Raw genomic sequence first — 13,927 nt, forward strand, 5'->3', positions numbered from 1 at the left:
CCCGGGTTGCGATTGTAACGCGCGCCGTACCTAGCCAACCTCGGGCCGCCTCGGAGGTGCTTAAACATTAGGCACTGGTTGTGGCTGGCAGCTTTGGGTTTCATCTAGCGCAAGATTATCACCCAGTATCGCTCGCAACCAAACCCCCTGACTTTCGACATCCTCCTTTTCCCCGCAATCATGATGGGAGAAAGGAAAGGAAAGGAAAGGAAAGGGGGGGGGGGGGGTTGGTGGAGGGGGGAGGCCTGATGCCGGCCCGTCGTCTTTGGCTGCCTCTCCCTGTTTGCTGTTGTCGTCCAGCCTCTCAAAGCTCCTTTCCTTCTCTCCGTGTCAGTCACGGGCCACGGGTAGAAGCTGTCTCGTGAGGCGACCTGCTTTTATACCCCTCAAACGCAACGTTTTACGCAACTCGGGGTGGGGGGGGCAGATTCAACCCACCCGTACGCTGTTGCACGGCAGAGGTTTGTTTGGCTGGGACAGGTGAGGGAGAGTAGCAAAAAGTACCCTTTCAGCCTGTTCGAACAGAGAGGTCAGAACAGCAAACAAGCGTCACCGCCGTTCCTCGGTTGAAAACGGGTCAACACTTACAATCGTCCCTGATGTATGTGCCCTTCCAGCACCTGATTTTGCCGGAGGGTTGTTGCATGTCAGAGAGGTAATCAACGCATCCTGGTCACGGTGATGATCAAGGGCAGCCGCATCAGCATGCATCATACATAGTATCGTCTCTTGGATTTCGTCGCTGCTCATCCGTAATTAGCTAACTGACCAGGCCTGCTTCCTGATGTACATGAATCATCGCAATGATCTGCCCAATATTAAAAGCCGCTGGCAGACCTTGTCGCTTTTCCTGCCATTCACTGAAACTCTCTTCCGCCATCAGTGACCCGAGCCCTCGATGCACCGAGGACGCACGTTGTGATCGTAATTCAAGCCATTGCCAGTTCCTCCCTCTTTGACGTATCAGTATGCTAGTAAAACAGGCCGACGGATATGGTTGATGTCAGAACGGGGCGACAGTCGCCGCTTTCTCAACCGATAACCACGGCAAGATAAAAGTGTCGGGTATAAGAAGAAGAAAAAAAGAAAACCAGGTCATTTGTCGACCCTTCCCAAACGCCTTTCCTGGCCTACGCGAGGCACCATTTATCCATGTCACCTCATCCCCCTTTCACGGTCAAACAGAGCAAACAGAGCTTACATATCCCACAGGAGAGCGTCCTACACGCCCACCATGGACACACCGTTGGCCTCTTCGAACGATGTCGTTTTCTTGAGAGGCTCGAGTCCAATCGGTAGCTCCTGGTGAGCTTCGAGCTTGCGGTCGTTGGCTACACGGATGCTTCCTCTGGCTCCCTTGACCAGATGGCCAGTGTCGACATGGTCTTGGATCATCTCGTCCAGAATCTTGCTCATCTCGTCAACACTTTTGGTGCGAGTGCGAGGTTTGGCCGAGGCTGCTGATGGTGCTGGCGGCGGGCTGACCGTTGGCGGGGGACTATGTTCGTACAGAGAAGACGTCCTGCCGTCAAAATGTCCCTCGGCTATGTCTCGAGATCGAGCTGCAGACCGCAACGCACCCAACATGCGATCCTTGTCGTCCAATCGTGCCTTCAGTTCGGCAATCTCGGCATCCTTTTCCCTCAATAGCGTCGACACACTGTGGTCTTCTCCAACCATGATGGCCTTGTTTGGAACAGAGAAGCCGATGGAGGTTCTCGAAGAGCTAGCTCTCCGTGCTTGCATCAGTCGCTTCTCCAGGGTCTGGATGTATCTCGTCTTGTCTGCCAAGTCGGCCTGCAACGCGCGGTTCTGGGCCGCCAATGAAGCGTTGCCGTCTCCGAATTCGCCGATGCTGTCCTCGTCCATCACCAAGCCACCGTCTGCACTGGATCGGCGCAGGCCTCTGCTGGACCGACCGCTTGACCGACGGCCAATGGTTGAGGAAGCCGATGTCATGGATGCGGTTCTCTCGAGAATTGGTCTACCGCTAGTCGAAGTAGCCAAAGACGATCTTACCGAAGCCATTGGAGATCGAGAGTGTATACCGAGAGCACTGTAGGATCCGCTGGCGTTGACGCCAATTGATTTGGAACTCAAGATCAGACGGTTAAGGTGATCAATGCGTTCCTTGAGCGCTGTTCGGGCTAGCTGCATCTCAAGCATCTGCTCCTCGTGCCGGTGCTCGGCCTCTAGTTCGCGAGCCTTTTCCTCGAGGGCATCTCGTTCTCTTTCTGGGTCGGCATGGTTGGAGTTTTTTTCCTTGGCCTGCATATCGAGTTGCTGTCTCAGCTCCAGAATCTCCATGCGGTACCTCTCCAGGAGGACTCTGGCGCCACCATCCCCACCACTTCCGAGAGCCTCCTCCGACCTTTTGGCGTGGCTGACAATGTTGTTCTTGGCTCGGGACGCGAACTTGAGAGTGTTGATCGTTTCGGACGTGTGAGAATTTGAAGAAGCAGCGCTACCGGCCGCGCCAATCTGAATGGTGCACAAAATGCTCACGAGTGAACCACCCGACAGAGCTCCTTGTAAGAGCCTGGTTAGCTTGCTGTCTCGGTATGGCAGATGCTTCCCATCTTTGTCGGCGGCCTTTCCGTCCTTGTCCTTGTGCTCGGAGAGTTTGGAGATGACCGTGCCCAAAGTGAGCAAACTCTTATTGATGTGCGAGCCCTCTGTCCGTCGCTCCTTGGACTCGGCCGCCTTCTCTGATCCAGCGAGATCGATTAAGCTCAGCGTCGATACGCGCACACCGCCGGGCAACATTCCTGATCGTTTACTTTCGCCAGTGCCGATGTTTCCTGGTATCCGCTCTCGGCTCTCTACCACGATTTGGACCACTGCGTGACTTCGAGAGCTCCTCGCATTGAATTGCGTGCTTGCTGTTCTGCGCGCTTGGTCGCCTCGGGCAATTACTCTCAGAAGCTGGGTTGGACTTTGCACAATTTCTTCCTTCAACGGGCTGGCGTATACACCCCGCTTGCTGTCTTCGCGCAACTTGATTTCTTCCTGCCCACCAGCCCCGGTACCGGTTGACATGCTCAGTAAATCGTGGATTCTCTCGTTGTATATTTCCAGGTAGCTGACACGGAGTAAGAATTCGCGAGACGGTGTTTCCCTGATGTAGGAAAAGATGTCGGTGATGGCGAGAGGGATGACACCTGGCGAAGAAGCCGTTCCCTGCATCGAGAACGTCTTCCCAGTACCAGTCATGCCGTAGGCAAAAACGGTTCCGTGGTAACCCTCCATTACACGACGGACTAACCGTTTTGCTATGCAGTCGTAGACTCGGCTGTTGTCGTCGTGCGTGGTAAAAACATTATCTGATGGCCAACGTCAGCATGAACCCTCAGAAGTAGGAGAGGACGCTTACCATAGATATAGTCACCGCCTTCTTTTCCTCTGTACGCAACAAGAGACTTGCGCCCGTCGACCATCCATTCGCACTCGGCCTTTGTGTTTTCATTTCCGCCCGCATCCGGTCGCACTCTCACGCTAACGAGAACGTTTCCCTTGCCGTCTAGCTTGGAGGACCTCTTATCAGTGGTGTCGACAGGGTCATCATACGTCGTCGCGGAAGTTGAGTAGGAGTCTTGTGCCGATGAGCTCCTGCTCTGCGGCGGCGAAGAGATACTGATAAGACCGTCTGACATGCGGACGCTGGCGCTCGATATCGACTTGCCCTCGGCGTTGTTGTTGAGCAGACTCGGCGCGCCATTGCTCTGCGAGTACGTGGATGCTAGAGAGCCCTTCGATTTGCGTGTTGAGTTCCGTGGGGAGTCAGTACCAAGTGGACTAGGGGGTAGGCTGCTGATGCGGTTGTCGCCCCGGGGCGGCTGGGGGAACGAGTTGATGCTCACTGTCTTGCGCAATGTCCGAGCTGAAGAATTGCTCATGGCAGAAGCCGTATGTGGCTGCGGAAGTGCCGAAGTAGGTGCAGGAGATGTGGGAGGGAGAAAACTGCTGGAAGGTGCCCTGAGGCCGCTCTTGGAGTTCGGGGTGGCCGGGCTGGATTTGAAGGTGGTCGTAGGTATGCCTCCAGTGCTTTTTCTCGTCTTGGCGACGGGGAGAGCGGGCAGGCCCATAGTCGGCGGGCCATTGGACGGCCTTGCTGGCCGCGGGAGCGTCGTCGCCATTTGGTAGAACGATTGCGAAGCGTGATCCGTGATCTCCGAGAAGCCAAAGTCCCAACTAGGGCAGAAAGCCTTCTAAAGTGTCGGGGGCAGTCAAGAAGCCGGTCGGTCCATGAACTCGGAGGGTGGAAAGGGGTGATTCGTCGGAATGTCGATAACGAACGTCGATAAGGGACCTCTCGTGTGGGTTGGACTCGTCCGAAGATAGCAGACGTGGACGGGCCTCCGAGTTTGCTTATATCTGACGACTTTGGGCGAATCCGAGAACAGGGACGTGTGAAACGTTATTATGCGTTGAGGGTGTGCAGGGTAGCGTGGGAGCTTTTCATCGGAATTTGGTGCTCTGCTGGTAGCACGCTTGTCAGTGCACTGTTAACCCTTAAAACCAGAGCGGTGAGCACGGGTAATTGAGCATGACTTGCAGATGGACCGACATTGCAGTCGATCCCAAGGACCGGAACGGGTTGAAGCAGCAGGGAGGGGAGGCACAAGACTTACCGCGATGTATTGAGCAGCGTTATGTGAATAATCGTATGTATGGTGGTGGATCGGAACGGGGTAGAAGAAGGATACCTAGGGCCAAGCGGTTTGAGGGGGGGTCCGATTGAGGTGGCTCGTATGTCTCGTAGGCTGTTCTTCGGGTGTTTAAACCGGGCTCTGCTGGACCAAGTGCGGAGGGAAAACAAAGGTGGTGGTGGGTTGGTTGGGGTTTTTTTTTTCTTTTCTTTCCCCACCCCCCGTCAAGCTGTCTTCCTTACGCTAGCGGGCGGCGTGAGGCGTATGGCGTATGGCGTGGGTTTACTTTTCCGTCTGTATGCAGAGCACGGTGCCTCCGGTGTCTCGCGCAGCTCAAGTCGCAGGACTGGGATGGCGACTGGTACTGGGTTGGGGCGGCAGGTCGGGGCAAGTCAGAGAGCTGGGCGTGGGACTGAAGGGGTTGGTGGTCGAGTGGAAATGTTTCGATGGCAGCAATGGGCGTGGGACACGCGAACGCGGATTCGCTGTGGCAGTGGGCGTCTGAGCTCTGCGAACCAGGAATCGGAAACAAGAGGGTTGTAGTAATGGGGCGAAGGACGCGGGATACGATACGGCGAGATGTCAAATTCGGAAGCGCGGTAGCAGAGGGAATTGAAGAGTGGTACAACAGAGGGTTGCGATGCTTCCTGGAAAGGGGCAGATCCGGATCTCGAGCGGTGGGCAAGTAGGTAGGTGCGTCTTTTCTTGGCAGGGTAGGAGAAAGGAGCGGACGAAGGCGGGAAAGAAAAGCAGGCGTTTTGAAAGCGAAAGCGCGAGCGCTCTCAGAGGGGAGATGAGGCAGGAGCGGTTGGTCAAGGGAAAAAGAAGGAGGCGCGAAAGAACGTGGTGATGAGAGATGCAGTTGGGTGAGAGAAATTAAAGCAATCGACGGCCAGATAAGCGGGAAATGACTGTTGCAACCACAAAAAAAAAGGCCGTAACCTGTAGAGTTACGTAGCTAGCTGCGTAAAAAGGAGCGTGTGAGCGAGTGACTGGCTAGGTAGGTAATTATCAGACCCCGTCGGGTATGTTGGCAGTATCCGTAATATGTACTGCAAGTTCGAGGCCAGTCCAATTATACCTCCTGTCCCGTGTCAGTCGCATTCATTGACGTTGGTTTCCCTCGACGACTAGGTGGATAGGTAGGTAGGGTAGGTAGGCAGGTAGGTAGGAAGGTCGACTGAGTGACTGACTACCTAGGTATTCTACCTCGCCCAGAGCGATTCGAGCTCCCTCCTTCGGTCCTTCCTCTCTCTCTTCTCCCCATTGGTTTCTCGTCTGCCAGGAGAGCAAGGAGGGAGCTGCAGTAGTGGAAAGGAAGTGGATCGGGTGTACGTACCTAGCATTCGTCTCTTTGCTTTTTCTTGACGGGAGCTTGCGAGTGCTCCACTACAGAAAGCCCATGGACGAAGAGCGATCCTTGGTATCTGTGTCCAACAGAAACGGGGCACACGAAGATCGAGGGGCAAAGGTCCGTTCCTGCATCAATTAAGCTCAGAACTGCTTCCCGAGTACCAAGCAAGTTAACAGAGCAAGAGAGGCCTTGTCGACAAGCCAGAAAAGAAGAAAAAGGGATTAAAAAAATGTGATTACGTGCAAGGGAAGAGATATGCGAGATGTGGGATGGGGGATGGGGGATGGATCTGAGAATTGGGCATGTTTGTGTGTCAGTACCGAACGGTCACCTACTCCGTATGATGGGTAAGTATAAACTCCCTAGCAGGTAGTGTGGAGTTGTGACCCACGTACGAGAGACTCTCACTGGCCAGAATTATGATAGATGTGCACAAGAAGCTCAAAGTACCGTCGCTGGGATAATTGACGAGGGGGTTAAACTTTGGCCCGATGCCGTACCTAGTAGTTAGGTTCCTTCGAAAGTACGTTCTTTGTCTCTGTCCATAAGCAGCAGTACAATGTCAACACACACACACACACACACACGCGTACAGGAGGGATGGAGATTTCCCCTACCCTGGCATCTTCTCATCTCAGACCCCAGTGCTGAATCCCTACAGCTTAGGTAGGTAGTACGGATACCCATTATACCATAGTACAAAGACTCATCCATGCATGTACTCCCAAAGACCAATTGACATCGTCGTCGTCATTACTCACCTTCCTACCTACCTACCTCCATCCGACGCAAAGAGTGCTACTACGTAGACAGAGGGCACCACCGACAATTCCAAGCTAAGACATCCGACATCACACGCCGAATGCCTCTCTCTCTCTCTCTCTGTTCCCCCACTGGCCCGTCGCCCAAAGATCCATCATAAAATGACTAGCCAAGAGCCACAGACACCGTCCAAGGCACCGCTCATCATCACTCCCAGCCCAGGTGGCTTTCCCTTGCTAGCCTGGTCATCATCAAATTGCTACACAGACTTGGAGATTAAACCCCTGCTGCACCCCCTATTCCCTGTAAGACCCATCTGCCCACTCAGGAACGGACAAGGGAGTATTAACCCTTTCCGGCCTAGCAAGGTGGCACACGCAGCGCCATCACAAAATACCTACAGGTACCCGGCACCCCTTTAGTCTAGACTAGTAAAACGATTATTATATTCGACAAGAAATAAATTCGTGACAATGCCGCCCATCGCCGACCACTGCATAAAGCGGCACTTCCCAGGTGAAGCGGAGGCTGCCGGTTCCTACCCCCATCCCATCTCACACCCGCCTTTGCATCCGCTGCAAACTTTGTGGAAGCATATTCCTCGGTAGCTCACCACCCACCTTATGAAAGGATGCCCATGTGCCAGTGCCGGCCACCGTTACACGCATATACGCGTGCTCTTGGCCGAGTACCAAGCAATAAGTAACAAGCACAGCAACCGAGGGGAGGGGGGCTGCTGCTACAGGACGTGTCGAGTCCACTTGCGTTGCTCAGCCCAACGCATCCGTCTCACGACGAGACAACGCGCTTCCGCTTGTCTTATCTCTTACCGAGCTCCAGCCAGCAACCCAAGTGCGGATATAGTTTGTTCCATCATGTTCGGGGTTCCCGCCCATCACACGCTGTGTTTCTTTGATGTAGGTACGGAGTAGGTACGCTACACAACACCCTGATCCCACCCACCAGACCCTCGAATCGAGGCAGAAAGCCCCCCCCCCTCGCTGGGCTCATGCACGACGGCTATGCTTTGATCGACAATTGGACAGAGCTCCCGCGGCAAAGAAACTTTGTGATGGCTGGGCCAATCGTGATGGCAATTAAAACATGTCTATCCGTACCTACTCTGTGCTCCGTATCCGTACTAGTTATGTAGTTTACAAATTGACAGTAAGCACCCCTCCCCGCATGGACGGACCACGCTGTAATTTCCGGACCCCATCGCATCACTGCCTCTTCCAGCCAATGGGCTACCATGTGTGGCGTGCACGCGCACGCTTGGTCCAGGCACGCCGCACTAAGACCTCAGTTACAGTACCTAGGTTATGGTAGGTACGCTCCTGTACACTACCTACCAGCCTTCCTATCAGGTCACCCATCATGCACCTTTCGCAGAAGCTGGCTCCAGTCTCTGTGTGACGGCAAGCACGCTAGGTGCTGTCCTCCCTCATTCCCCCGGCTCGCTCTCATTCGTCCATGGCTTGCCGACTCCCTGCTCCAACAATCTCCTCGGCCTTGGCCCGTTCTGCCAATTCATCGAGGCTCCTCTCCCCAATTGTCAAGATTGTTTATCATTGTCAGTTGGGCGGTGGTGTGAGAAGCAAAGATGCGCAAACTTCCGCGACCCCGGACCGCATCGCCGAGCCGTGACATCGGACGGATGTATGTGTTCACAGCCACCTCTATCAGCTGTCCTGGTTCTCCCATTCTTTTGTAAACTCGTCATCGTCCGATAACGTTGCATTTGGCGAGGCTCCCACTCGGCATGCCCACGTCGCAGGACGGTTGCGCATGTGCTTCACCATGCCTAGCGACAACAAACATTTGACCCGGCTGGACAGTATCTTACAAGCTTGCCTTCTCCAAAGTACGGGGCACGATCAAGCGTACTTGCCTCGGTCGGCCGAGGCAGCGTCTGATTGGGGCTGTACACCTATCCCTACGCAGGTACCCGCCCTCCGCACTGCGGCCCAGGTTGCTTTTCTTCCCTTGTTTGGTGCGTCTTCTAATGGATGCAGTCCACCTGTGGCTCCTCACTTCTTGACTGGCAAATGAAAAGGCGAATCTGTTGGCAAACTGGGGTGACTGATGCACTCTTGGACCCTACTTTTCATGACGATACATGAGCAAACTGTTCTCATTCAACTCGGGACTCGCAGCGTGGCGCATGCTCACCCTTGATGTTGCATCTTTCATCGCAACCCCATGTGTCGAGAAAACAAAGGCATCACCTCAAAGTCCACCTGTTCCTTCCACCGACTCAGTCACCCGCTATATCGCAAACTGCCATTGGAAAGGGGGAGGCGCAACAGCGTGGGGAGAGGTATATCAAGGTCCGAGTCCTTCGGACCTCTGACAGCGCCACGCGAAGCAATCGAAACAACGGATGAGAGAAGATTGACGTCCATGCTACCAGGTCGACGACAGATGCGTTCCATGAGTCAAGAACCTTATGTCGATGTCAGAATTACAAAGCGGCCCTTCTCGGCCATACGCCGCGCCAACAGCGCGCAACTCTGCGACTAGGCGAAGCATGGGAGATCAAACATCGGCACCTAGGATGTACCTAGACAACACTTGCGCCGCATCGCCTTTCGCCTTCGACGAGCCCCTCAGGACATTCCCGTGCTCGGCGGTGGCGACTTGCAAGGAGTCAGGATACGGGAGAAACTTCATGGGCAGGCCCGTTGCCGGCTAACTCTCTTTAGGCAGAATAAAAAAAGAAAAGGCTACCAAGCTAGTTTGATAGATGAATGGACTGAGAAAGGGAAGACCGGCTCAATTCATCATCAGCACAGTCATTGTTCACATGTTGATTCAATCATTATAATGTTGGTTTTATGAATCCATAAAGAGATGTGGTGGCACGGATCAGATCAGAGGCGCCGCGTATCGGGCTTTTACGTACCGTGATATTACATATGTATCGGGTAAACTGCACTAGACCGCTTGTGGGAGTTTAGAGCGACTACCTATATCCATCAATGAATCCATCCGTCTTCACGATATTGACGACACTCGGACAGGCAAGTCATGACATCCTGGTTTCTTGTGTCGGATGAGGCTAAGCGACACCGCAAGTGGTCCAGCAAGAGCGTTTCATCGACGGCGTTCTTCGGCGTCCGCCCTCATCGAAGAAGCGGTATTTGTTTTGTGTTGATGGTATCAAGCCTGGTCCTTGCTCCGCTGTGTGGATAGAGAAGACGGGCCCGGGTGTCTCATGATTACAGTAAACGAACTCCCCTGCCAACGCTCCGCGTCTCAAAGACTTCGACGTGGCCGGCACCCACTGCCTCCTCCAATACCCAGTGGAACTCCAAGCCATAGAACTCCCTCCACCTTTTCGTCCGACCCGGTAGCACGCCGGCGAACTCCCCTCGGGCCCTCTTTGCGAGACGCGCCTCGTCACGAGCTACCCCACCCTCCCATCGCTCTCTTAGCATGGACACGGGCATCTCCCTATATTGCGACTTGGACAACAGCTGCGTGACATGTTCCACAGCGGCGGTGGCCAGCTTCAAAAAGGACCCGTTCCCGGGCACCGCGATGGTGAACTCATCCCCCGAGCATGAGACGTCGTCGGCACGGGATCGCCGCAGCGCCCCTCCTCCTCCACCCCCACCACCGGCGGCATGTACTGCCCCCTGGCCGCCTACGGCTTCGAAACTGCCGGAGGCTGCGCGGGACACCGCCTCGATGCTCATCAAGCTGCCTCGATCCTCCGGGCGCAGATGTAGATTCATCAGCGGCGTGTTTACATGCTGGGGGTGCACGTTGGCCGTCAAGAACCCTGCGCGCACTAGGGCATCGGCCTGCTTGTGGCCGCAGGCAGACCGCGGCATGGTCTGGGCCAGGGGGTTCTCTCTGAGGAACTTGGTGAAGGCCATCTTGGCCTCCTCGTCCAGTCCCGCGGACTGCGCTATCATCTCCTCCAGCTCAGGCGTCTCGATCAGGGCCTCGCCTAGCCCGCCTCGGCGTTGTACGTAGATCTTGCGAATAGCTCCGCATCGCTGCAACTCTGCGACCTCGCGCTCAACAGCGGTTGGGGAGGCCAGCAGCGCATGCAGGTGCGATACCGTCACGATGCCCGGCACGGCTTTGCGGAAGCTGAGCACTTCGGCAATACGCGTGGACTTCATGCCAGCTGCCTCTGTCGGTACGGGTCCGAACATGCGGTTGCGGGTGTGCTTGATGGCCTGCACAACGTCGCGCAGCGACATGTCGGTCGCCAACGCCGCAACCAGGCCGACGTCATCGAGCCTGTCGTGGAAGAAATCATCGCCGCCGTCGTCGTCGTCGAAACCGGCGTCCGCCCGTACGGGCTTCTTTCTGATGGCGGTGACGCTGCTGCCTCCGGTCCGGGAGGAGCTGGTCCCGCTGTTCTTCCGTGGCGACGCCGACACTGTCACTTTGGGTTTTGGCTTTGACTTTCTCACGCGACCGCCACTCAGTATTGACCGCAGACTACTCATGTCTCTTTCGGTACGTGTTACGCGAGTGTTTTCAGGGTTAACACGGCCTTTTACCGGGCGGGAGATATCGAAGATGGTAAAACGTCAAGTGGGTGGGTAAGCAGTGGATATCCGGCGGCGACCGTGGTCCGGGCTCTCGTCTTAAAGAGCAGCGCCTTTCCGGATGTCGATTCAGGTGGGTGGCGTGGTGGTGGCAAAACCCAATACTTTTTGGACGGGCGACTGTCTCCGCCTTGGATGACAAACCACCTACCTGGCCAACAGGTCCTAAATGAGGACGGCAGAGGCAACGACGCCTCGTCAAGGGCAACAGATAAGTGACTTGGACGTCGCATGCACTCAATTGTTTCTCTTTCCCACGCTTCGTGCTTGTGCTGGGGCAGGTGGGATTTCGTTTCGTTTCTCCGATTTGAATTACTACATCGTAGTCAAGAATCTTAAGGTTTCAAGATAACCGACTGTTTTCCCCTTACGGCAGAAGGCTAATTGGGACGAAAGCAGTCGGGCAGGTTTGGAGGAGTCATGTTCGGGATGAACATCAAACCGAAACAATGGCGATCCCGTCGGCGATTTACTATGACGTCAAAAGGAGGCCTTGAACTTTACTTTAGGAGCGATGCTAAGTGAGAACGGTCTTGGTTCATGCATCGTTTTGATAAATGTTAGTTAGGTAACAACAGCACAGGGAGGTACGTATGGTGATATTGCTGTGGTAGGCGACAGAGAGTTGTCCATGAGAGTGAGCGGACCCCGACTCTCCGGTCAAGTGTCATCGGCTTTGGCTCATAGCTACAAACGACCAGTTTCGTTCATTGGATCGGAATAAATGCGGTTTTCTTCTTCCCTTTCCGAACGTCGATAGACTTTAGCGTTGCTCATTGTGAGTTTGCGAGACTCGGTTCAAGTACCGGCACCACCTACACATCGTTGTGCCGTTGCCCTTGTAAACGATAATAATAGTAATAACAGTAATAATACTCCGTAATAATTATAATAATAATGCCACTCCCAGTATTAACATAAATCACCCGGACAATGCGCGAACCCCTTATTGGAACCGGTAATACCTTCGTCGCTATTACACCTATCGACACAAGGGCTTTCCGGCTTTCCGGCTTGTCGGAGATTAATGGGTGCAACACGAAAGCCCGCCTGCAACCCTATAACCCGGCTTTGATCCGTTCCAGCTTACTATGTAACTCTGAAGCCTTGCGCTGCCCGATTCACTACAACGCGGTGCATGGTGTTGTCCTGGAGATTGCAGCCCCCCTTCCCACGATCCATCCTTGGAGATGAAAGAAAGGATAATGTGGTGCCTAAGGCCTTTTCGACAAGAGGTCATGCGGGAATTCTACTTATCGCCAATCTTTTTGAATCTTTTGAATCCATTTTTGTGAAATCGTGCTTTACTGTACACAACCAGCAGGGGGGTTTCGGCCCTTGGTACTGTGTTGCGTGGTGTTTTCGTGCTCACAACATGGCGGATCTGGGTTCTATCTGCAGAACGAAAGTACCAGCTTGGTATCATAATGCCACAGACCGTATGCTTCGGCAGAGCATCAACACGCCATCTCTAATGCAGTACGGATAACGTGGCCTGATGTACATATTGAAAATCCATATGTTATGAAGAACCCTATATCAGGCGGTTCACACATCAGCCCCACACAAACAAGATGAGTTGCGTTTGTTTTCTCAAACCCCTCGGCTCATGCTCCGCCACACTATTCATCATGTCTCTCGCCATTGCCCGTGTCGTGACTCGGCTGTGCTCCTCGATAGTTTAGTCGCTTAGTCTCTGCGATAACTCCGTCGGTACCATGTCAGGAAAGGGGCGGGGCATGCCCGAGAGCAACGACACACCATCACTGCAGACTGGCTTCGAAATCGGTTCTCCCCAGTTCCTGCATAACCTGCTCATCCGACTTGGCAGGTATCGTTTCCGTGGTATTTCTCTTTGATTCCTTCACAGCAGGCACCTTCGAGAGGTTTCTTGGCGTGCCCTTGCAGGTTCCAGACGCAAGCACCAGAGTCCTCGCCGTCGGCGAAACACAGTTAATACGTCGCGTACACTATACGTATCGACATACAGTGTCAGTTCGTCTCGTGTTCCGATTCTCGTCACTTCCTGGTCCTGGTTGTTTACCAGCCACGGGACCCTGAGGCTCACAAGCCGAACATATCACCCTGCAAACGTTAAGACACCGTTAGAGTTCGGCTGCCAATGAGACACGCCCGGCTGCAGCATCTCGGCATCCCACGGCGGCTGGTGGCGGTAATGCACAAAGAACATTGTCCCAGAAGACGTCCAACTGCCCAAGCATGTACATTGAAGTAGATTTCGACGAGGCTGCACTCGGCAAGCCATCCCGGAGTGCGGATGGCAGGCGCGGACGATTCATCCATGTTTCCGACGAGTCTCGCCGCTAGGGTTCCACAAGAGTTATAGGAGGACGAAGACGCGTGGTGTTCTGGCAGATCCCGGCGATAATTTTCTCGTCTGGGCCATTCTCGAACACGTCTGTCCTGGTCTGGTCTTCGCGCTCCGTGGTATTTGCTTCATCAGCTACTCGGACCGTGCATGTCCCCAATACTCAGAGGGCAAAGATCTAACGTACGTCGTATGTCCGCTATCATGCCGCGAAGGAATATATATGCGCAGACGGAAGCGAGGTGGCTGGCCTTGGCCGTCA

The 13,927-nt window shown here is 54.3% G+C and overlaps 2 protein-coding genes across 2 annotated transcripts; both read right to left on the bottom strand.

The window, feature by feature from the left end:
- Positions 1-1,221: 1,221 nt before the first annotated feature.
- On the bottom strand, positions 1,222-4,136 carry GLRG_01614 (kinesin motor domain-containing protein; the record flags this gene model as incomplete). The annotated part of the gene is made up of 2 exons (XM_008092299.1): positions 1,222-3,323; positions 3,374-4,136. The coding sequence occupies 2 exons, from the start codon at positions 4,134-4,136 to the stop codon at positions 1,222-1,224; spliced, it is 2,865 nt and encodes a 954-aa protein (XP_008090490.1).
- A 5,850-nt stretch (positions 4,137-9,986) lies between these two features.
- On the bottom strand, positions 9,987-11,234 carry GLRG_01615 (uncharacterized protein; the record flags this gene model as incomplete). Its single annotated transcript, XM_008092300.1, has 1 exon — positions 9,987-11,234. The coding sequence occupies one exon, from the start codon at positions 11,232-11,234 to the stop codon at positions 9,987-9,989; it is 1,248 nt and encodes a 415-aa protein (XP_008090491.1).
- Positions 11,235-13,927: the final 2,693 nt, after the last annotated feature.

The sequence above is a fragment of the Colletotrichum graminicola genome, assembly GCF_000149035.1.
Source record: "Colletotrichum graminicola M1.001 genomic scaffold supercont1.4, whole genome shotgun sequence".
Classification (NCBI taxonomy): domain Eukaryota; kingdom Fungi; phylum Ascomycota; class Sordariomycetes; order Glomerellales; family Glomerellaceae; genus Colletotrichum; species Colletotrichum graminicola.